The sequence below is a fragment of the Rhincodon typus genome, unplaced genomic scaffold (genome assembly GCF_021869965.1).
Source record: "Rhincodon typus isolate 14 unplaced genomic scaffold, sRhiTyp1.1 hic_rhity00000681, whole genome shotgun sequence".
NCBI classification, from domain to species: Eukaryota; Metazoa; Chordata; class Chondrichthyes; order Orectolobiformes; family Rhincodontidae; genus Rhincodon; species Rhincodon typus.
In genome coordinates, this window is record NW_025966319.1 from 14,150 (window position 1) to 39,408 (window position 25,259).

General features: G+C 42.0%; 1 protein-coding gene across 1 annotated transcript in view; it reads left to right on the top strand.

The window, feature by feature from the left end:
* The window catches only part of LOC109911996 (mRNA-capping enzyme), a gene marked incomplete at its 3' end in the record, with an annotated part of 41,040 nt that overhangs the window by 10,175 nt on the left and 5,606 nt on the right, over positions 1-25,259 (top strand). Inside the window, exons 2-3 of the mRNA XM_048621456.1 lie at positions 13,768-13,877; positions 18,506-18,609. Of these exons, the coding sequence (XP_048477413.1) occupies positions 13,768-13,877; positions 18,506-18,609 (214 nt within the window). The remainder of the gene's footprint in view (positions 1-13,767; positions 13,878-18,505; positions 18,610-25,259) is intronic.

A 25,259-nucleotide genomic window follows, 5' to 3' on the forward strand; every position in this document is an offset into this window, starting at 1 on the left:
TTCTGAAACCATTTTGGTACTTGGTAATTGCCAAGAGTTTTTCTAACTGCATACCTATAATCTCTTTAATGACCAATTCTATTCTGTTCCCCACCACAGGTCAAACTAACCTATAGGTTCCTCCTTCCCTCTTTTTAAAGAGTATGATTTACATTTACATTTGTACTTTCCAGTGCAATGGAATCTTTCCTGAGTCTGCAGAATTTTGAAATATTATCAATGCAACCTCTTTTAAGACCTGAGGGTGCATTCTATCTGGACCCAGAGACTTGGCAACTGTATCACCATCAGTTTGCTCAGTACAACTTTTCTCTTGATTGTAATTTTGTCAAGTTTCTCTTGCCCTTCCATTTGTTTAGTTTGAGCTATTACTGAAATAATTTGTCTCCTGTATAGTGAAGACAGGAGCAAGGTATTCATTCATTTCTCTGCCATTTCCTCATTATCAATCTTTAACTCTCCATTCTCACTCTATAGTGGACCAACATTCACTTTACTTTCGCCTTCCTTTTCCAAATTCAAAACACTAAAAACACTAAATTCCTAGTTAGCTTCCTCTCAAGCTCTAATTCATTCCTCCTGTTTAACTGTCAAGTCATTCTGTACCATTCTTTACACGCTGTCTAATCATCTGACTCAACTGCTCATCTTTGTAGTGTTATGCTTTCCTTCAAGTTTTGATTATCCAACTCTTAACCATGGGTGATAGATCTTCCGATGAGAACATTTTTTGATAGTGGAAATATAATTATTCCAAAATATCCCCTTAAATCTATGCCACTCTGTCTTTCTTGATCTATCCCGTAGTCTGGTATCCCAGTTCACTTCAGCTCACACATGTGCTCTTATTTGGTTTAGAAGTCTGAGACGCAAGCTTCTCCCTTTCAAACTGCATGGTCGCTGGTGCCTAGGGTGCCTTGACTTTCACTACCCAATTCGTGAAAGAGGTTTGTAGCATTTCTTCATTTGTTCATGGAATGTGCTTATCACATGAGAAGGTCAGCATTTATTGTCCATCTGTAACTTGCCAGAGGGAATTTGGGAGTCAACCACATCGTTTTGGGGTCACATGTAGACCAGGTAAACACAAGAGTTTCTTCCTTGAAGGACATCAGTGAATCAGATGAGTTTTTACAACAATTGATACATAGTTGTCGTTAGGCTAGTTTTTAATTCCAGATTCCTATTGAATGCAAATTTCACCATTTGGTTGGATTTGAACCTATATCCTCATGTATTTTTGGGCTTTTTGGATTATAAGACCAGTGATATTATCATGATGTCATCATTTTCCCCTTACCTTGATTTAAATAGGCGAGCAATATTTGACTCCTCGTTCCACCTGAAAGCCCCCTGCAGAAATTCATTGAAGAACCTTAAACAGCACTTTCCAAACCTACAACCACTTCCATATAGAAGTTTGTTAGAACATTGTTTAGCAGGAAGTCCATAAAAATCATGAAAACTAATGTAATTCTCATCAGCAAACTTAGAGCTAGTCTTGCAGGTAAACCTCGAATAATCAACATACATGAGAATTAGTTGTAGTTAACTACCCAGTGGCATATGGCACATGCACCAATGCATTCGATCTTCATTCTGGTTCAATAGAGTGTGCCAGTAGTTTAATTGTGCCTCTGAAATGTCCTATTCCATTGAACAATTATATTAAGACATTAAGCCAGTCCAGCTGAGATAACACCCTTGCAATAATCTCGACTGCATGCTTACTAGGCAATTCAACGTTACAATATAACAAGAGCAAAGAACTTTTTGTCAAGGACATACATGGTATAGAATATGGCTTCTGGTTGCTAGTTGTGCTCATATGAAATGATGTTTAACCATGAATTAAACCATGCTTCGCTGTGATAAGTGTTTTATGCCTCCAGTTATTCATCTGCCCATCTCCTTTTTGATTTATCTCTCCTCCAAAGAGTGGTTTATTAAAACTCCAAAAGGAAGGTCTTCCTCGAGGGGAAAAAAAATGCTCATAACATTCGCAGATGTGGTCTCTGAAAGATTTGAAGTTGTCTGAAGGTGGTATGATGAACAGAAAAAATATTGTGAAATTTGTTTGAGTTCAGAATAGTAGAGGATGTTTTAATACTGGTGAACATAATGGTTATTCTGTGCATGTTGTTGAGCAACTCACTCCTGACTTTGTCAGCTTGCAGGATTGTCAGAGAATCACTGTAGTTGGCTTCTTTGACATCTTAAATTGCTGTAAGTGTCAGAATTGTTCCAGGGATGCAAAGATGCTCCAAATCTCATGGCAAGAAAGATGGCCCAACAGCCATGTCCTCTCTCAATCCAGTATACTTCCCATGGAGGCACTAATCACTCCATCAGCTCTGCTGGGTGAGACATTTCATATATATCACGAATGCCAGATTTCCAAAGTATCTGATCGACTCAGAACTTGGTCATGCCAGGAGACTCTTGAGACACCAGTGGAAAGATGCCCTCCCTGCATCCCTGAAGAGGTCAAATGTTCTTGTCAACTTATTGATCTCCCTGGCTTATGACCAAATAGAATGGATTAAAACTGATTTGAGAATGTGTCATATACATTGAGACATTTGCTGGGAACATTCAGTGACATAGTTATCGTGTTGAGCTGAGCACACAAACCTCTGAACCCCTCACTTACCCTGCATTTGATAGGTTCAATATGCAGTCTGCAGAACCAATTTGTCCTTTTAGAATCCATCAAATAAAAGTGGAAGCAAGTCATTCTTAATCTAGAGAGTCTGCCTAAGAAGAAGGCAGATATAACAGACACAAATGAACCAAGATCTGAACGATATCCAGACATGAGCTGATGAGTGGCAAGTAACACGCATGCTGGTAAATGACCATCTCCAATAAAAGACAGTCTAAGCACTGCCCTTGACATTCAGTGGGCATCACTGAATCCCCCACTGTCAATGACCTCTGGGTTGCCATTGACCAGAAATTCAACTGGACTCATCACAGACACAGTGGCTACAGGAGCAGGTCGGAGGCTAGGAATACTGCAGCAAGTATCTCCCCTCCTGACTCCCCACAGCCTGTCCATCATCAACCAGGCACGGTCAGGTGTTTGATGGAATACTCCCCACTTGCCTGGATGGATGCAGCTCCAACAACACTTAAGGAGCTTGACACCATCCAGGACAAAGCAACTCATTTGGCATCACATCCACTCCATTCACCACTGATGCTCAGATGCGCTACAGAAATTCATCGAAGATCCTTAAACAGCACCTTCCAAACTTGCAACCACTTCCATGTAGAAGGACAAGTACAGTAGATACATGGGGACACTACTATCTGCAAGTTGCCCTCCAAGCCATTCACCATCCTGACTTGGGAATATATTGCTGTTCCTTCACTATTGCTGGGTCACAATCTTGGAATTCCTTCCGTAAGAGTATTATGGGTCTACCTACAGCACCTGGACTGGAGCAGTTCAAAAAGGCAGCTTGCCATCACCATTAGCAACAAAGGACAGGCAATAAATGCTGGCCCTGTCAGTGATGCCTACGTCCCATGTGAATTTATAAAAAACTCTGATGGGAAAACTTGTGCTCATATTTCTCCTATTATTTTGTTTAAATATATGCGACTTGCTGCAGTTGGGACTTCTCAGGATTTGAAACAGATTTGTGTTTTTTTTCCCTCTAGGTGTTATTGTCAGTAAAATAACAGCTGTGTGGTCATATCAAAGATATTGAATCATCTGTAGCATAATGGTGCTGGTAACATTCTTATCAACTTAGTACTAACAACTGAGCAATTCTTTGCAATGAAAATGACACAGTAAGAACTGTTGCATTTATTGTACTCGGGAAGCTTGTCAGATTTTGAAGTTGGCAATAGAATTCTGTATTAATGGAGTGGATCTGTAGGATTTCTAGATATCTTGCCAGGTTTTTGAACCACAGGATGGAGGTATGAATGTTTGTTTTATAAAATAGTTCTAAGCTAAAACTAAAGTGTTGAATTTCCTTTGGTAGCAGTATGCTGGTTTACATAGAACATTAGAACCATATGACACAGGAACAGGCTGTTCAGCCCATCATGTTTGCCAACCTTGGTGCCATTCTAAACTAATCCCACCTGCTTGTGCACAGTCCATATTCCTCTCTTCCCTGCTTGTTCATGTATCTATCCAAATGCCTCTTCGACATTGCTATCATATCTACTTCTACCAGCTTCCTTGGCAGCGTGTTGTAGGCATTTTTCACCCTCTGTGTAAAAGAAAAAACTTTCCTCGCACATCTCCTTTAAACATTCCCCTCTTACCTTAAACCTGTGCGCCCTCGTATTTGACATTTTCACCCTGTGAAAGAGACTCCGATTGTCCACCTTACCATGCTTCTCATAATTTTTATATACATCTATCAGCTCTCCTCTCAGCCTCTCATGCTCAGCAAAAGCAATCCAAGGTTGTCTAACCTCTCTTTATAACCTATACACTCCAATCCAGGCAAAATCCTGGTAAATCTGAGATAACAAGGTGTAGAGCTGGATGAACACAGCAGGCCAAGCAGCATCAGAGGAGCAGGAAAGCTGATGTTTCGGGCCTAGACCCTTCTCCAGCATCTGCAGTTCCTACTATCCTGGTAAACCTTTTTGTTTGTACCCTTTCCAAAGTCTCCACATACTTCCTATAATGAGGCGACCAAAACTGCACATTACTTCAAAAGCTTTATAAAGCTGCAACATGACTTGCCATCTTGTTACTCAATGCCCAGAGGGATGAAGGCAAGCATGCTATTTGCCACCTTTACTTAACCCTAACCTTGATCAACTTGTTTTGCCACATTCAGGGAGCTGTGGACTTGCATTCCAAGATCCCTCTGTATATCAATGCTTCTAAGGGTCTTGCCATTAACTGTTTACTTTCCTCCCAAAATGCATCACCTTGTACTTGAATGGATACTGTTTCTCTGCCTAACATTCCTATTGATATGATTTATATGCTACTGCATCTTTTGACAACATTCTTCACTATCCACAACTGCAACAGTTTTTGTGTCATCTGCAATCTTACATATCAGACCACCAACGTTTTCATCCAAATCATTTTATGCATTACAAAACAACAGGGGTCCCAGTACTGATCTTGCGGAACAACACTGCTCAAAGATTTCCAGTCAGAAAGCACCCTTCCACAACTGCTCTGTCTTCTATGCCCAAACCAATTTTGAATACAACTTAACTCACTGTGGATCCCATTTGACTTAATCTTCTGGACCAGCCTGCCATGAGGAACCTTGTCAAATGCTTTAGTAAAGTCATGCAGACAATATCCACTGCCCTACCATCATCAATCCTCTTTTGTCACTTTCTCAAAAAACTCAAATCATATTTGTGAGACAAGACCTCCCCCACAGAGCCATGTTAACTATCCCCAATAAGTCTATTTTCCAAATGTGCGTAAATCCTGTCCCGCAGAATCTTTTCCAATAATTTCCCCATCACTAATGTAAGGCTCACCGGTCTACAATTTCCTGGATTATCCCTGTTGTCCTTCTTAGCCAAAGGAACAACATTGACTATTCTCCAGTCTAATGGACCTCACCTGTGACTAAAGAGGATACAGAAATCTCTGTCAAGGCCCCAGCAATCTCCTCCCTTGCTTCCTTCAGTATCTTGGGATGGATCTCATGAGGCCCTGGGGACTTACCTACCTAAATGTTTTTCAAGACACCCAAAACCACCACCTTAATATTGACAAGCCCTGGAAAATCAACATATCCCTCCTTAATCTTACTATCATCCAATCTTGCCAAATGTTGCCATCCTTATCTTTCATCCTTACAGGAACATGCTGGCTTTGAACTGTGGTCAACTGGGTTTTAAAAGCCTTGCATGATTTACCTTCAATTAGCTGCTCCCAATCCAATTTTTCCTGTTCCTGCCGAATGCTGTTGTAATTAGCCTTCCCCAATTTAGAACTATCACTCACGAACCAGTCATATTGTTTTCCATGACTATCTTAAAACTTAAGGAATTATGATTGCTGTTTCCAAAATGCTTCCCCACTGAAAGTTCATTCGCCAATGCGAGGTCTAATATGGTCCCTTTCCTAGTTGGACTATCTACGTATTGTGTCAAGAAGGCCTCCTGAATGCACCTGACAAATTTTGCCCTATTTAAGCCCCGGCAGTAAGGGAGGCCCAGTCAATATTGCTGAAGTTAAAATCATCCACTTTAACAACCCTGTTGTTTTTACATCTTTCCGTGATCTGCCGACAGGTCTGCTCCTCTATCTCCAGTACATCATTCTTGGATACGAACAGTTTGAGACACCAGAGGGAACAAAATTCTTGAATTACATTCAAGATAACTTTTTCATTACATAGCATTATCATAAGTTCAATTGTTTGATTTGGAAGAACACAGCAGGCCAGGCAGCATCGGCAGAGCAGGAAAGTTGAAATTTCGGGTCAGGACCCTTCTTCACCTCCACACTGTGTTGACTTTGACTCCAGCATCTGAAGTTTTTGCTATCTCCAGTTGTTAGATTTTGCGAGTTTGTGATCACAGGTATCTAAATAGGCATTTGACCATTTACTAAGAAACAGCAGTTTAGGTATTATATGAGTTAGACAAAACATAGAACTGTGGCAATTGAGAATAGTTCCCTGATACAAGAGGGCAAACAGACTTATGGCATGTTGTTGGCTTCAAAGCAGCATCCTCCCATTTAGCCAAAGTGGTGGGGAACTCATTGCCAGGACTTTCCCTTTCTCTTCTATTCCATCCTCTGTCTAGAAAATATAGCTCCCTGTTGAGGACTGTCTCATTCAATGCTTGATGAGGACTGTCTTCTGATCCTGAGCAATTGTTGATATACCTAGTTTCTAGGACCTGGTAGCTTACCCTGTGCGAATCAGTTGTCTGAATGCTTCTGGCCACTAACCATGGGGCAGATACTTATGATGTTGGGTGATCATTGTTCCCTTGCCAACTCCATTTGATGGTTAGTTGTAATTCCTTCTAAGTGTCAAATATCCTATTCACCTCAGCACTGCATTGATAATAAAGTAGTGTGGTTCCTATAAATCTTTATCAAGTCAATGGAACATCATGACCTTGGTGATTCATGTAAACTTTCCTTTGTTTTCATATGCTGGAGAATTCTTTGTGTCCGTACAAGTCTAACGGTCGACCTTAAGTGAGGTGTACAAAATAATGACTGGCTTGGATAGAGTGCTAAGGAAAAACCTATTTTTCCTTGGCAGAGAGGTCAGTTAGTTGATTTAAGGTGTTTAAAGTTTTCGAGAAGATTTGTAACTTGGGTTGTGGATGAGGTAGTAGATATGCTCACCGAGCCAGTGGGTTTGGTTGCAAACATTTCGTCACCCTGTTTGGTAACATGGTCAGTGCGTCTCTAGTGAAACGTTGGTGTTCTGTCCTGCTTGTTATTTTATATGACTCATTTTGCTGTGGTAGTTGGAATTACTTCCGGTTTTGTTTTTCAATGTGTTTGTTGATGGAGTTCCAGCTGGAATACCAGGCCTCCAGGAATTCCCTGGTGTGTCTCTGTTTGGCTTGTGCAATTATGGATGTGTTGTCCCAGTCGAATTCGTGTCCCTCGTTGTGCATATGTAGTGACACAAGTGAGAATTTTCGTGTCTCTTAGTGGCTAGTTGGTGTTCATGTATCCGTATTATCAATTTTCTTCCAGTTTGGCCTATGTAGTATTTCTCTCAGTCCTTGCCAGACCAGAACAAAGGAAAGAATAGCCCTTCAAGAAGAATTGTCCAAAATCATCCACATTCATGGACTAAAAACATCTCAGACGAACCACTTACAAATACTGAGGAGACTGTCCTAGTACACGCAAAACTAGAAGAAACCCACCGACACAAATAACACCCTTACCAGGATAAAATTCGCAAAAGCAGAAGAGAACAACAACCGACTATCCTTCCTGGACATGATGGTGGAACGCAAAAACAACGGGGAACTCCAGACTAGCATATATAGAAAGACCACACATGTGGATCAGATACTCAATGACATTAGCAACCACCCCAACGCCCACAAACAGAGCTGCGTCAGGACACTATTTAAACAAGCCACAACATATTACAGCAACCCGGAACTGCGCAAAGCAGAACAGGAGCATGGATATGGAGTCTTCGAAAGAAATGGATACCTGAAAAGCACATTCTGCCATTATCTCCGAGACGACAGACTGCAACAGGAAGACATAACACGACTGGACTCACTAATCACCCTACTATAAATCAATGACATTTCAGAAATGTCCGCAAGACTACTCTGACCCGTAGGTATCAGGTAGCCCGCAAACCAACAACCCCCCTACGATAGCTACTGACAAGTGTAAAGGATCCCATACTCAAAACCAGCAAAACTGGGATAATATACAAAATACCATGCAAGGGCTGTGAGAAACACTATATAGGCCAAACCAGAAGAAAATTGGCAATGTGGAAACATGAACACCAACTCGCCACATAGAGACGTGACAATTCTCACTTGTCTCACGACATACAGATAGCGGGGGGCATGAATTCGACTAGAACAACACATCGATAATTGCGCAAGCCAAACAGAGACACGCCAGGGAATTCCTGGAGGCCTGCTATTCCGACCAGAACTCCATCAACAAACACATTAAATTAGAACCTGTGTACAAAACACTGGGAAACAAAACGAGACGTAATACTAACCAGCCCAGCAAATGGAGATGTATAAATAATAAGAAGGACAGAACACTGATGCTTCACTGGAGGTGCACTGACCATGTCATCTAGCAGGGTGATGAAACGTTTGCAACCAAACCCACAGGCTGTACAAGCATGTCTACAACCTGATTTAAGACGATTGGTAGAAAGATTAGAGGGGGTATGAGGAAAAACCTTTTCAGAGGCTGGCTCCCTGGAGTTTGATGCTCAGTTTGGTGGTTGAGATAGAAACCCTCGACTTATTTAAAAGGAATCTGGATCTGCACAAGGAACAAAATTAGGCTAATCAGCCTGGTTGATGCAATTTTAACCTCAACTCGACATTGATTACCAAGGAAATGAAAAATTAAGAATCTACCTCTGCTATTAAAAATATTTTAAATATTCTGCATTAGACTTTTGAGGAAGAAGCACTGTAACCTGCAAGGCACTAGATCACTTACTAGCAAGTGGGATTAGAATGGGTGGCCAGTTTATTCATTTGATGCAGACACCGATGGGCTGAATGGTCTCTTCTATGCCGTAATTCTTCTATGGCTCTCTGGCTCCTCTTAAGATTTTCTGCAAGGCTACTTTTTGGTTTTCAGGGGCCCCTTTCTCATTCTGGCTCTCTCCTTTATTAGGATATGTGGTTGCAAAGTAACATTATTTTATGTATTTTGTATTGATATTTAGATTCACATCGAAGAATTCAACAATATTTTCAACAAACAATGTTCCATTACTACTCAAATTGGCATGAGATTATAGGCTGAAGTTTGCAACAACATTTAAAAAATAAACAACTGACACACACCAATGTACAAAAAGCCACAATTATAAGCATGCTTTCCATTTTCATTTTCTTTTTTCCTTCTTTTCCCCCCAACCCTCACCTTTCCCTATTGTATATGCTCACTCACTCGCAAACTCCCCATTTTCTTCTGGATGACCTGTTCCTCAGATTCTGACTATTCCATGTTTGGTGAGAGAGTGCACATTTTCCTGGATGGTTTTTGAGGTTTTGTTCTATGTCTCTCTTTATTAGAGTGTTGCCCTGAGGCCCAGTTATTCTTTGACAAAGTGGGCAAAAGCGTAAACTGGGACATTTGAACTATTGTCAGGAAATTTTCAGGACACACTGTGATATTACTTGTGCTGCTTCAAGCAAAAGCAACAGTGAATGTTGGAAATCTAAAATAAAATCAGACAATTCTCGAGTAACGATTCAGGCAGCATCTATGGAGAGAAACAGAGTTAATATTTCAGGTCAGTGTTATTGACGTTTCCTATCATCAAAGATACCAGTCTTGATCTAATTCAATTCAGTTCATTCGTAGTGTTTTTTTTTGTGCAGGAATTGTAAAAGGTTTGTATGTGGGCACAGCAAGTAATTGGGAAAGCTAATAGAATGTTATGGTTATTGCAAGTGGAATTGAATGTCAGAGTTTGTAAGTTATTTGGTTAAATAGGGCATTGGTGAGACTGCTTTTGGAGCACTGTATACTAGACTAACAGAAGGTGGAGGCAGGTCAGAGGAGGTTTATCTGGAATGAGCAGATTGCCTTATCGGGGAAAGGCGAGATAGGCCAGGCCTGATTCTTCTGGAGTTTTGAAGAGTTAGAGGTGACTTAATTAAAACATGTCCTGTGGGGACTTAATTAGGTGAATGTTGAAAGTATATTCCCTCTTATGGGAGAATTTGGAGTAAGGGATCATAGTTTAAAAATCAGGCAGCATCCATCTAAAAGAGAGATGAGGAAATTATTTTTTTCTGAGGGTTGAAAGTCTTTTGAATTCTCTTCCTCAAAAGTCTAATGCAAAATATTTAAATATTTTTATAGCAGAGGTAGATTCTTAATTTTTCATTTCCTTGGTAATCATTGGGACATGCAAGAATGTAGAGTTGAGTTTAAAATTGCATCAACCAGGCTGATCGGCCTAATTTTGTTCCTCGTTTGTATGACTTATCACGTCTGAGGAACTTCCCAAAAATGACATATGACAATGGAAATTTTTTTGCTTAAACCTCACTGTTTCTCAGAATTGAACATTTAATAAGCTGCTATAAGCTATGACTAGTGGTATTGCAATATGGTAGAAATAATGTGTATTTGTAAAGTGTCTTCAGTGTTATAAGGATGACCATTAGCTTGGTCAAAGAGGAGTAAGAGGTGGAAGAGCTTAAGAGAGAATTCCAGCAGTTGGGGGTCTGATAGATGAAAGCATAACCACAAATACTGCAGTGGAAGAGGAGAGCGAATGTACAAAAGCCTGGCCTCCCTCCTTTGGCCTCGTCTGATTAAATCAGATAATAAAAAGAAAACTGAAACTGATGTAGATTCCACAAAATCTATCTGTGCACTTTTTTCTTTACTCCTTTTGTGGGTTGATAGTGTCGCTGGCTGGCCAGCATTTCTTGCCCATCCCTGGTTGCCCTTGAGAAGGTGATGGTGAGCTGCCTTCTTGAACTACTGCATCAGCTGTAGGTTGACTCACAATGCCATTAGGGAGGGAATTCCAGGATTTTGACCCAGAAAGGAACAGCGATATATTTCCAAGTCAGGATGGTGAGTAGGTTGGAAGGGAACCTGGAGGTGGTGGTGTTCTCGTATGTCTGCTGCCTTTTCTGCTTCTATATGGAAGTGGTCGTGGGTTTGGGAGGTGCTGTCTGAGGATCTTTGGTGAATTTCTGCAGTGCATCTTGTAGATAGTACATACTGCTGCTACTGAGCGTCAGTGGTGGAGGGAGCGGATATTTGTGGATGTAGTGCCAATCAAGCGGGCTGCTTTGTCCTGGATGGTGTCAAGCTTCTTGTGTTGTTGGGGCTGCACTCATCCAGGTAAGTGGGGAGTATTCCATCACACTCCTGACTTGTGCCTTGTAGATGGTGGACAGGCTTTGAGGAGTCAGGAGGTGAGTTACTTGGCGCAGTACTCCCAGCTTCTGACTTATTCTTGTAGCCACTCTATTTATGTGGTGTGTCCAGTTGAGTTTCTGGTCAATGATAACCCCAGGATGTTGATAATGTGTGATTCAGTGATGGTAACACTGTTGAATGTCAAGGGGAGCTGGTTAGATTGTCTCTTATTGGTCATGGTCATAGCCTGGCATTTGTGTGATGTGACTGTCACTTGCCACTTATCAGCCCAAGCCTGGATATTATCCAGATCTTGTTGCATTTGAACATGGACAGCTTCAGTATCTGAGGAGTCACGAATGGTGTTGAACATGTGCAATCATCAGTGAACATCCCCACTTCTGATGTTAGATAGAGGGAACGTTATTGATAGAGCAGCTGAAGATGGTTGGGCCTAAGACCCTACCCTGAGGAACTCCTGCAGAGATGATTGACCTCCAATAACCACAACCATCTTCCTCTGTCAGGATGACTCCAACCACTGCAGAGTTTGCCCCTGATACCCATTGATTCCAGTTTTGCTGGGGCTCCTTGATGCCACACTCACTCGAATGCAGCCTTGATGTCAAGGGTTGTCACTGTCACCTCACCCCTGGAATTCAGCTCTTGTGTCCATGTTTGAACCAAAGCTGTAATGAGGTCAGGAACTGAGTGGCCCTGACAGAACCCAAACTGGGCATCACTGAGCACGTTATTTTCTGACCAGGTGCTACCTGGATAGCACTGTTGATGACACCTTCCATCACTTTCCTGATGATTGAGAGTAGACTGATGGGGTGGTAGTAGGCCGGGTTGGATTTGTCCTGCGTTTTGTGCCCAGGACATACTTGGGTAATTTTCTACATTGCTGGGTAGATACCAATGTTGTAACTATACTGGAACAGCTTGGCTAGGGGAGTGGCAAGTTCTGGAGCACAAGTCTTCAGTGCTGTTGCTGGAATGTTGTCAGGGCCTGTATCCTTTGCAGTATTCAATGTCTCCAACAATTTCTTGATATCATGTGGAGTGAATCAAATTGATTGAAGACTGGTACCTGTAATGCTGTGGACCACTGGATCATCCACTTGGCACTTTTGGCTGAAGATTGCTGCGAATGCTTGAGCCTTCCCTTTTGCATTGATGTGCTGGGCTCTAGGTGGATTGGCCATGCTAAATTGCCCATAGTGTTCAGGGAGGTGTAGATTAGGGGGATGGGTCTGGGTGGGATGCTCTGAGGTTTGGTGTGGACTTGTTGGGCCGAAGGGCCTGTTTCCACACTGTAGGGATTCTATGATTGTATGATTCTTCCATCATTGAGGATGGGGATATTTGTGGAGCCTCCTCCTCCAGTGTGGTGTTTAATTGTCCACCACCATTCACGACTAGATGTGGCAGGACTGCAGAGCTTTGATCTGATCCGTTGGTTGTGAGATCACTTAGCTGTGTCTTTCACTTGCTGCTTTTGCTGTTCGGCGTGCAAGTAGTCCTGTTTGGTGGCTTCACCAGGTTGATACCTCATCTTCAGGTATGCCTGGTGCTGCTCCTGGCATGCCTTCCTGCACTCTCCATTGAACCAGGGTTGATCCCCGGTCTTGATGGTAATGGTTGAGGGGGGGATATGCTGCGTCCTGAGGTTACAGATTGTGCTAGAGTAAAATTCTGCTGTTGTTGATGGGCCACAGCGCCTCTTGGATGCCCAGCCTTGAGTTGCTAGATCTGTGCAAAGTCTGTCCCATTGAGCACAATGATAGTGCCACACAACATGATGGAAGTTATTCTCCATGTGAAGGCGGTACTTCGTCTCCATAAGGACCTGAGCGATGGTCACTCTTAGCGATACTGTCATGGACAGATGCAACTACAAGCTGGCAGATTGGTAAAGATGAGGTCAAGTATGTTTATCCCGCTTGCTGGTTCCGTCACCACCTGCCATAGACCCAGTCTAGCAGCTATGTCCTTTAGGAGCCAACCAGCCCGATCTGTAGTATTGCTGCTGAGACACTCTTGGTGGTGGACATTGAAATCCCCCACCCAGAGTACATTTTGTGCCCATGCCATCCTCAGTGCTTCCTCCAAGTATTGTTCAACATGGAGGAGTACTGATTCATCAGCTGAGGGAGGACGGTACGTGGTAATTAGCAGGATAACTCAGTTTGCTTTACTCTAATATTTTACAGGGAAGTTTTTGCCTCTGAAGACCATGTTAGGATCGAGGTATGATGATCAAGTTCCTGAAGAGAATCGATTCCATCCCAGTATGCTTTCAAATTATCTGAAGAGTTTGAAGGTAAGTAACTAGAGGTATGCCTTGAATATGTTATTATAGAATGCTGAGTGTTATGCTGGTGAGGCAGGCTCGTAAATTAATTTGAATAGCTAATGAGTAAATTTTTTTGAACAAAGAAATGATGAGTCATTACTTTAACATAGACCACACTTTGGCTAACCATCAGTAATCTGTAAAGTGTGGTTTGTCTTGAGGGAATTGGTGAATGCTGGCGGGCCCTGTGGATTCATAGCTATTTTCAAAAGAATAGCGATAGAAGTATTGATGTTTTACAGATACTAAGTAGAACACTAATTTATTAGACCTAAGCACAAGTGTTTTCTGCATAGAACCTAGTAGCAAGAAAAGCTTTATTTCTAGTAACTGGGGTCCCGAAACTTAATTTCCAAACTGTTCATTGGTTGTATTGTATTGGGATGGAATGGGTATTGGTAAAGGTCATTTGAGGATCGAGGTAATGAATTGTAATATAGGTAAAATTGACACTTGACTTTGCACAACAATGTCCACCAAACAACTAATTAGATAAATGACCAGGTTAGCTGATTCTGTGTTGTTGGGAGCTACGTTAGGTCAAGTCATGGCGAAGACCTCCTTTTACTGTCCTGTGAATAGAACCAAGGGATATTTATGCCACCTGAGAAATGCCTGAGCGTAATATCTTGCATGAACTATGACCTCTCTGATAATACAGCAACCCTGCAATACTGCTCTGCACTTAACCGAGATTGTGCCCAAGGTGCTAAAGAGTTTTGAATGCACAACTTTTGAATTGGAGGGGACAATAATGTCTTTCCTTAAAGACCTATAATAATCAGTAAGGTGAATTGATGATCATTTTGTCTAACCTTAGTGGTAAAGCAATCAAAGAAGCAAACAACATCTTCAGATATATTACCAAAAGAGAGTACAAGTCTGAGGAGGTATTGCTTAACTGGTACAGACAATACTATATCCACATATCCACTTCTGGTTACCTACACAGGAGGAAAATGTTCATACTGGTTGTGGATTCAAATCCCATTCGCAGGACTTGAGCATATAAGGCTGACAAGTCTGTGCAGCACTAAAGTAGAGCTGCATTGTCAGAGATCATTTTTTTAAGGGGTTAAATCAAGGTGTAACTTGTCATTTCAGGTGGCCATAAAAGATTCTACTTGGAGAAGGGGAACCCTCAATGTCATTTAACTAAGAACCCAAACCCAAGATTATTCAATCGTTATCTTAATACTATTTGTTGGACCTTATGGTTTGCAAATTGGTTGTTGTATTTCCTTCCATTACAATGGTGACTGTACTTCTAATATACTTAAGTGGTTGTAAAATTCTGTACAAAATCCTGAAATTAGAAATTGTATTTTAATCGTAACTTTTATTTCTTTTGAGTTTCTACTCTGTCCCTCGCTGTTGCTGTCTCTGTCTTGCGCCCTCGTGCTCTGTTGTGCTCTCGCGTTCGCTCTTGCTGTCGGTCTCACTGGCACTGGCTCTTGCTGTTGTGCTCCCTCGTGCTCGCACTTTCTCATGCCAGCTGTCGCTCTCGCTCTCGCTGTCGGTCTCACTGGCTCTCGCTGCTGCTCTTGCTCTCTCTCATGCTCGCCCTCTTATGTGCACGTGGTTTCATGCGCACGCTCTGTTGCTGGCTGTTGCGCTCTCGCTGTCAGTCTCGTTGTCATTGCTGTCGCTCACTCTCGCTGGCGCGCTCACTGGCTCTTGCTATTGCTCACTCTCGTGCCTGTGTGCTCTCGTGCTTGCTCACTTTCATTATTGCAGTCACGCTCTTGCGTGCTCTCACGTGCTCACTCTCGCGTGCTGTCTGGCGTACGCTCGCATTCTCGCTGTCATGCTGGCTGTAGTTCTGTCGGTCTTACTGGCTCACTCTCGCTGTTGCTCACTTGTGCGCTGGCTGTTGCTTTCGCTGTCGGTTTCACTGGCTCTCGTTGCTGTCTCTCTCTCATGCCCTTGGGCGCTGGCTGGCACTGTCACTGTTGCTCTCGCTCTCTCACACGCTTTCTCATACTCGCACTCTTGCGTGCTCTTGCATGGTCTCGTGTGCTCTTGCATGATCTCTCACACTGTCGATGTCGATATTACTGGCTCACACTCACTTGCTCTGTCATTCTCTTGCGCCCGCTCACGTGAGAGCAGCAGCAAGAGCACGATAACGACAGCGAGTGAGCGTGAGCCAGTAAGACCAACAGCTCGTATGACAGCGAGAACGAGAGAGAGAGCAACACTAAGAGCCAGTGAAGTATGACAGCGAGTGCGACCGCAGCAACGAGCGAGCGTGAGGGAGCATGGGCACGAGAGACAGAGCTACAGCGAGAGCATAAGCCAGTACAAGACCGTGACAGCGAGAGGGAGTGAGAGAGAGAGAGAAAGCAATAGCGAGAGCCAGTGAGAATGCGAACGAGAGAGTGCAACAGCAAGAGCACATGCGAGCAAGAGAGTCACAGTGAGAGCGACAACGGCCACCAGCAGGGCAGCGAGAGTGCGTGCGAATATGGGATAACGAGACAGTGAGCGCAAGGGCGCGAGAGAGAGAGCCACAGCGAGAGCTAGTGAGACTGACGGCAAGACTGTGACAGTGTGTGGGAGCAAGTGAGAGCGACAGCAAGAGTGAGCGCAGGCGTGCGAGAGCGAGAGAGCGCGGGTGCAAGAGAGAAAGAGAGCAGCAGCGAGAGCCAATGAGTGCGACAGTGAGAGCAACAGAGCGGCAACGAGAGAGGGCATGAAGGCACAAGAGAAAGAGTGAGAGAGCAACAGTGAGAGTCAGTGAAACTGGCGGTGACAGTGAGCGAGAGCGCACTAACGCGAGATGGAGAGAGCCACAATGAGATCGACAGCGCAAGAGCACAGCAGTGAGAGCATGTGTGAGCACGAGAGAACGAGACAGCGAGCGCGCAAGGGAGCGAGAGAGAAAGCCGCAGCGAGACCGACATCCAGCGTGCGCTGGTAACAGTGTGCACGAGAAAGCAAGCGTTTGTTCTCGCGCGCTCTCTCGCTCTCATTCTCTCACTCGTGCATACTCTCTGTGGCACATGCCTGCGCTCTTGGTCTCGCTGTTTCTGTCTGGCTCTGAGCCCCTCTTCTGCTTGCCCCTTTGCTCGACCTTCCTCTCTAGCTGGGTGCCACCCTCTCTGTCGCCACCTACTCCACTCTATTTTGTTCAAAAAGCACACAATTTAGATGCCATCAGTCAGTGCGGTGTTTTATAAATTCCTACTTTAGAAATAAAATCAGTCTGACTCCAAACCAAAACGCAAACAATTCTAGACATGGCCTCACGCTTAACATGCATTGTCTGACCTAAAATGTCGTCATTTCTTTACAGTAATGAAAATCTTTAGTCCTCTCAGAGCAGTGACTTGAAAGAAATTTGTGGACTTGCGTATACATATTAATCAATTAAAACCTTCTAACGGATTAAAGATTTAACAGCATCTTAGGTTTGTCTAATACATCCTCGTCAAATTCTGCGTCTGATTCCATCTCTGTCACTAAGTCTTGAAGAAGAAATGAGGCTGCGAAAGCTTGTGTTTTCAAATAAAGCTGTTGGGCTGTAACCTGGTGTTGTGTGATTTCTGATTCTGTCTCTTTAATTATAGGTAGCTAAAATGCTGAATGTTTCAGTTTGCCCTCTAGAGGCCAAATTAATTGTAGCTTACTGACTTGATTGTAGCTATCCTGACTAGGAGATCTATTGCGGTGTGCTACGTTTGTCTGTCTTGAACCTTCCTTATGCACAAACCATATTGTCTACAATCACTATGACATCTGTAATTCATCTGCGCCTAGGTTGACCCTGCTGTCTGCAGCCCTTTTGAAGTGATCTCTGTGGCTTTTCAGCTCTGATAAAATGCTGATTATTTTCTTTTCTGAATGTCACTTTGAAGTTTTTTTTAGCTCTTGCAATTTCAAATTTCATGTGTCTAATAGTTTGAACATGGAATTTAAAGCTTCCATCTTAGCGTCCACATTTCAGAGGCCTTTATTTTCTTCGATAGATCGTTATTCAATTGTCTAGGTTTCTGAGGCATACAGGAGAGAGGATAAAATGTAGCAACTTATAAGTTATTTTCCTTGTTGCCAAGCTTGAGTTTTCTTGTTGGTACCACATCTTTCATCTTTACAAAATTACTCCTGAATATCTATCCTACTTCTGACATCAGCACTGCAATTCTCACCCTCTGGTACTGTTTGTACTAAGTAAATAAATATATCCAGTTGGTTCAGTGTGGAACATTTCAGTTTTCACTCTGGTTTCTTGAGTGTATACCTTTTGACTCACTTTGTTTTTGTTTTTATTCTTTTGTTTAAACTATTTTCTAAATTTCTGGATTATACTTTGTGTTGGTTCTCTTTTGGAGCAATCCAACACTAATTCCACCCTTGCTCCAAAGCCATGTATTGTTCCTACTTTAAGTATTTTCTGCATCTGTTTTAAGTGTTGCAGCAATTTTCTCATAATAAGGCACAGTGGTCTTCATTTCAAACAATTCTATTTTAGAAATGTTTCAGGATACAGAGACAGTTGGACTGTGAGAGGGGTTAGTAACCCTGTTATTAAACCCTGTGTTTATTTTAAAAAAAAGTTTAGTTTATGAGAACCTTTTTTTTGTTTGTTTTAGGTGAATATGGGAATTTTAGTTGATTTAACGAACACAAGCAGGTTTTATGACCGGACTGAAATAGAGAAAGAGGGAATTAAATATGTTAAACTACAGTGCAAAGGGTAAGTAGTGCTTTATCTGTTTCATTTTTATTGGAGAAATAAAATCTTGTTATATTTATCTGGAATAATTAATTTTTGTTGCAGTTTTAGACTCTGAAAGTAGCTGAGTTAGAAGTTAAATATGCTGGACCTCCCCTGGACACTTGTCTGTTTAAAAAAAAAGTTAAATTTCAAATGTTAATGTAATTTGAAACGTCAAAAGATTACTGAATTAGCTATTTTAAAGACCTGTGACCAAGAAGAGGTCACACAATTTATACTTTTATTTGAATTTGAAATTTCTTTTACTCTGTATTTTTTATTCCTGTTTTAAGTGATTTGAAATAGTCATGCTAGACCAAGCATAAGCTTTCACTCAAGTTATGAGTAAACGTGGGCATTGCACTCCTCATTTTCTTTCTTCCACTTTTATTGTCGCGATCATCAATTGCACCTAGAGATAGGATTATCTTAAATGTCAGAGGAGGTGCACAATACTCATTTGCTGTAACCCACTGAGGGAAAATATCTGACCTTCTCTCTTTGCATCTACTAATTAGAGTTATTTGCCATTTTTGTCTATGTTTAGCCTTTGTAAATATAGTTATGAAAACTACAGTTGGTTCACATGATAAATGCTCCAGGGGTCTGACTGCTTAATTAAATGTCTCCAAATACAAGTAGTGTGTCAAATTGTTCAATTGACTGATCATGCCAGAGAGGCAGTGGCTGAGATCAGAAGTGTAGTGGTATGCACAAATTGAATATCATGCTTGATCTTTGTAACTGTTCCTGTAAGGTTGGAAGAATGCATGTTCCCTTAGATTGCTGTAGTACATTCAGTTATTTCTCATTAGTGATTTGCTTGGCAGCCTCGAACTGTTACATTGCTGCAGTTCTTGCAGCTGCTGATGGGTGGGACTGCAGAAATGATGATATGTACACAGAATTGTCTGCAGTTTTTGTTTAAATTTCTGTTATGCGGTCTCCTGAAACAACACTGAATGTCAAAAATTGATGTGTGAATGTTGTGCTACTATGACATTTTTAGTAATGGAAAGTGGGGAAATTGAATCAAATAATTTTAAATATTTAATGAATTGGGACCAAAGATAAACTTAAAAACAACCTACAAAGAGAAAAGAGTCCAGTAGTATCCAGACAGTTTCAAGAAAATGACTATTTCTAATTTTCTAGCTAAATGATTTAAAAGTGAAAACCAGCTGTTGCGTATGCACAGTAGTCCTACATTACTGACCAAGAAAAATATTTTTCATGCCTTGGGCAATATTTCTAGGAAGTAAAGGTGATTTCACATTAAGTTAACAGACTTATTTATCTATCACTTCTTAGCATGCAAAGTTATCACATGGCTGATGATAGGAGTTGAAGGGCTAGGCATTGTAGTAGAATTTGGTAGGGTGACTGAAACCTTGTCTATAAAGGTACTACAGTATTTCTGGAACTACTGATCTGCTGAGTCACTTCCACCTTTGCCTTTTAGAACCAAGTCTGGTGGAATGAATAAATTTTCTTTTCACTCTTAAGGGTGGTATAACAGATTTGAAATTTTTAAATAGCTGTGCTTTTCCTCACTTCAGTATGTGCTTGAATATACTTTAAAGTTATGAAGAGGCAAGCCAGACAGATTGTTTTGAGTTGATCAAAGTTTATTGTACACCCACTTGCTCAAGTAACATACAAAATTTATTGAAAATCTAAAAGCCGGTCCCAAATTCTGCAACATAAACACACCTGCATAAGCGAGCAAGCTTAGTCTGTGTGCAGGATTAAGGTGGTGGAGTTGGAGAAAAAAATACAATTCTTGTGTTAATGAATTATTTTTTCCAATGTTGATCTTCAAGTTCTAGTGGAGTTGTGCTGGTTGTTCTTCTGGAAATAGTCTTTTAAATTGCAATAAATACTCTTCATTTGGAGGGTGCTATTAATTTTTGATTTTTAGAATTATTTTTTCCTGATATATTCCAACTTCTGCCAGAGATAGGATCTCATGTTGAGAAATTGCAGCGTGAGAGTTGCATTCTGCAAGGACAGCTCCTCCTGGTGATTCTGGAGGTTGCTAGAGGAAGCTAAACTACAAGCTTGTAATCATTTCTGCTCATGAAGGATGATCACCAGCTGTTGGCTGATTGTGAAGATCGTTCATTTTTAAGATTTTTGATGGTCATTGTCAGAGACCCAGCTATTCTTTCTGCAAAGCGTATTTTGGAGAATGGTCTTTTGTTCTGGTAGTACTTGTCATCAAGAAGTCTTATGCAAAGTGAAATTTGAAGGTGGTATTCCTCCTGTCCATCCAAATGATGATTTTTAATGTCCAAGCAATTACGGTAGGATAGCCTTTTATGGATATGGTGGTAGACAGATCTAGCCGTGTATTTTGGACATTGCTTTTTAAATTTCCGTTGAACATGGCTATTTTCAGGTCAGGTGACTTTGAAGGCCATCTTGATGTGTTCCAGCTCATTTTTAACTGATTTCTTTTGAAATAAAAGCCCAAGACGTTTTAAGTTAGTTGATGATCAAATTTGAAGATGAACTGTTTTATATTGTCATGACATGCTGTGGTCACTATGAAAGTTAATTATTCTCACTCTGGTTGTCCTCCTGCTATGCAGTCCAAAGTGAAACAGATAAAACAGGCCACTAAATTAACTATTCACCATAGTAAGAAATTTACCATTTAAAATATAAATATTCTGATATTCCATAACTGCTCACTTCCAGGATCATACAGAAATACAAAGGTTACTCTCCACTCCCTCCAGCATCACCATCTCTGCTACAGTCAAATTAAAGCCCGCTTCCCTGATCCTGTACTCTGAGCACCTCCCAATAGCAAGTGTGAAGAGGTCATGGCCTTCATTTTTTTTTTTAAGATTTAGATTTATTTATTTATCACAAGTACTAAATATAGGAATACATAAGTACAACGAAAAGTGCACAAAGTTGCCATTCACTGGTGCCCACTTGGTTACAAAAACCAGAATTAAAAGTTTAACAGAACCAAAAGATAAGCATGAAAAAGAGGAAAGTCCAGGTCCAAGTCCCATCTCTACAACGGTGTAGGTGCTGCTCCAATCGCTAGGACACCCAGGAGGAGGCTGCTGCCGCCTCTCACCGCGGTCTGATACCGCCATCTCTCCGGCCCACACGTAATCTGCCGTCACTGCAGGACGCGGCTCGCGCGTTCAAATCTCACCATGCAGTTCCTGGTCGTGACCCAACTGCTTCCTGACTCTTTAGGTAGGTAGTTAAAAGGACGGGGGCTTAGGATTGGATAGAATTACTGCAGAGAGAAGAAGAGGAGGAAAAGGAAAGGGAACTGGCGAGCAGATTTGAGCTGCTGCCAGCTTGCTTGGGATCATCTGTTCAGCTACCTATGCTCCTTACTGACCTCATTAGAAAATGTTCCTCCAAGATTTCTCTACTCTTGGCCCTTAGCTTGAATCGTTCTCTAGTTTTTATCCTATCTCCTTGAGCATGTCTTCTCCACAAAACCACCTCCTGTTCCCTTAATTCTATTCCCACTAAACTATTGACCATTTAAATTTTATTTCTAATTTCCAGGCTAACTTTTATATTCTTTAATAGTCCCTTCTCCAGGTATTTCTCCTTCTCTATATCTGTTATTATATGCTTTTCTTAAAGTGGCGCCTTGATTTTAAAATGTATAGGAAAGATGAGAGAGGAGAAGATTCACCAGGACGGAGCATATCGGCAATGAAGAGAGGCTGGATCAGCTGGGTTGTTTGATTTTGAAGCAGAGAGATTGAGGGTGGAGTGGCGGGGAGGAATAAGTATGTATAAGATTGAGCCCCATAGACACAGTGAATGGAAAGCAGCTGTTCCCTTTAGTTAAAGGTCAGTAACAAGGGGCATAATTTCAAAGTGAAAGGCAGGAGGTTTGGAGGGGATTTGAGGAAAAGATATTTTCGTTCAGAAGGTGGTTGGGTTCTTGAATGCACCACTGAGGGAGAAAAAAGGTTGAATTGAGAATTCTAAGATCAGCCATGATATCAATGATAGCTGTGATAGGAAACCTTACTACTTTTTAAAAAGTACTTGAATGAGCACTTGAAGTGTCATGACATTCAAGGCTATAGGCCTATTGTGGAGAAGTGGGGCGACTGTAGGTAGCGGTATATTTTTAGAAAATCAGGCTTGCAGGGCCAAAGAAGTCTCTTCTATATTCTATGATTGTTGTCAAATCTCTTCAGGGCCTTGCCCCTTCCTTATCTCTCTAATCGCCTCCAGTCCCACAACCTAACGTGGTATCTGTGCTCCTCCAGTTCTGGATTCTTGTGCGACGCTGATTTTGATTACTCCACCATCAACAACTTTCCTTTCAAAGCCACAAGCTCTGTAATTCGCTTCCCAAACCTCTTCACCTTTCTTCAACAAGACATTCGTTAAAACTAACCTTTTGAATAAGCTTGATTATCTCCTGTAATAGCTTCTTATGTTGTCGGGATCATACTTTGTTTGAATCTCTTGAGGAGTGCCTTGGAATGATTTACCGTTTTAAATTTGCCAGATACGTGTAAGTTGTTGTCACTTGTTGGAAAAAAGGGCAAGCAGGTGAATTAACTTTTTTAGAAGTAATGAGATGCAGAATTGTCAAGGAATTTGGGACACGAATCCTGTTGCATTGGGAAACAGAAACCCAGCAGAAGGATATTGGGTAGCAATAGTGACTCAGTGGTTAGCACTGCTGCCTCAGCACCGGGGGCCTGGGTTCGATTCCACACTCGGCCGACTGTCTGTGTGGAGTTTGCACGTTCTCCCAGTGTCTGCATGGGTTTCCTCCAGGTGCTCCGGTTTCATCCCACTGTCCAAAGATGTGCAGGCTAGGTGGATTGGCCATGCTAAATTACCCGTAGTATTCAGGGACGTGTAGATTAGGTGGGTTATAGGGGGATGGGTTTGGTTGGGATGCTGTGAGAATTGGTGTGGACTTGTTGGGCCGAAGGGCCTGTTTCCACTCTGTAGGGAGTCTAAGTCTAAGAACACAAGAACTAGGAGCAGGAGTAGGCCGTCTGGCCCTTCGAGCCTGCTCCGCCGTTCAATAAGATCATGGCTGATCCTTTCGTGGACTCCGATCCACTTACCCGCGTTCTCACCGTATCCCTTAATTCCTTTATTGTTCAAAAAAAATCTACCTTTTTTTTAAAAGCGTTTACTGAAGTAGCGTCAACTACTTCACTGGGCAAGGAATTCCATAGATTAACAACCCTCTGGGTGAAGAAATTCCTTCTCAATTCAGTCCTAAATCTGCTCCCTCTAATCTTGAGGCTATGCTCTCTTGTCCTAGCTTCACCTGCTAGTGGAAACATCCTCTCTACTTCTATCTCATCTATTCCCTTCATAATTTTATATGTTTCTATAAGATTCCCCCTCAATCTTCTGAATTCCAATGAATATAATCCCAATCTACTCAGTTTCTCCTCATAAGCCAACCCCCTCAACTCTGGAATCAACCTAGTGAACCTCCTTTGCACCCCCTCCAGTGCCAGTACATCCTTTCTCAAGTAAGGAGACCAAAACTGCACACAGTACTCTAGGTGTGGCCTCACCAGCACCTTGTACAGCTGCAACATAACCTCTCTGCTTTTTATTTCAATCCCTTTAGCAATGAAAGACAAAATTCCATTTGCCTTCCTAATTACTTGTTGTACCTGCAGACCTACCTTCTGTGATTCATGCACAAGGACACCCAGGTCCCTCTGCATAGTAGCATGCTGCAACTTTTTACCATTCAAGTAATAATCCTTTTTACTATTACTCCTACCAAAATGTATGACTTCACATTTATTTACATTGTATTCCATCTGCCAGACCTTTGCCCACTCACTCAATGTATCTATGTTCCTCTGCAAAGTTTCACAGTCCTCTGCACACTTTGCTTTGCCACTCATCTTAGTGTCATCTGCAAACTTTGACACCCTACACGTGGTCCCCAGCTCCAAGTCATCTATGTAAGTTGTAAATAGTTGCGGTCCCAACACCGATCCCTGAGGCACACCACTAGTCACTGACTGCCAGCTAGAATAGCACTCATTTATCCCCACTCTTTGCTTCCTGTTAGTCAACCAATCCTCTATCCATGCTAATACTTTACCCTTAATGCCATGCATCCTTATCTTATGCAGTAGCCTCTTGTGCGGCACCTTGTCAAAGGCCTTTTGGAAGTCTAGGTACACCACATCCACTGGGTCCCCATTGTCCACCTCGCTCGTAATGTCTTCATAGAATTCCAAAAGATTTGTCAAGCATGACCTGCCCTTCATGAACCCATGCTGCGTCTGCCCAACGGGACAATTTCTATCAAGATGCCTTGATAATAGACTCAAGCATCTTCCCCACTACAGAGGTTAAGCTAACTGGTCTATAATTCCCCATCTTTTGTCTACTTCCCTTTTTAAACAGTGGCGTCACATTTGCTATTTTCCAATCTGCTGGGACTGCCCCAGAGTCCAGCGAATTTTGGAAAATTACCGCCAGTGCACCTGCTATTTCTCCCACCATCTCTTTTAGTACCCTGGGATGCATTCCATCAGGGCCAGGAGACTTATCAATCCTTAGCTCCATTAGCTTGCCCAACACTGCCTCTTCCGTAATTATGATTGTTTCCAGGTCCTCACCTACCTTCG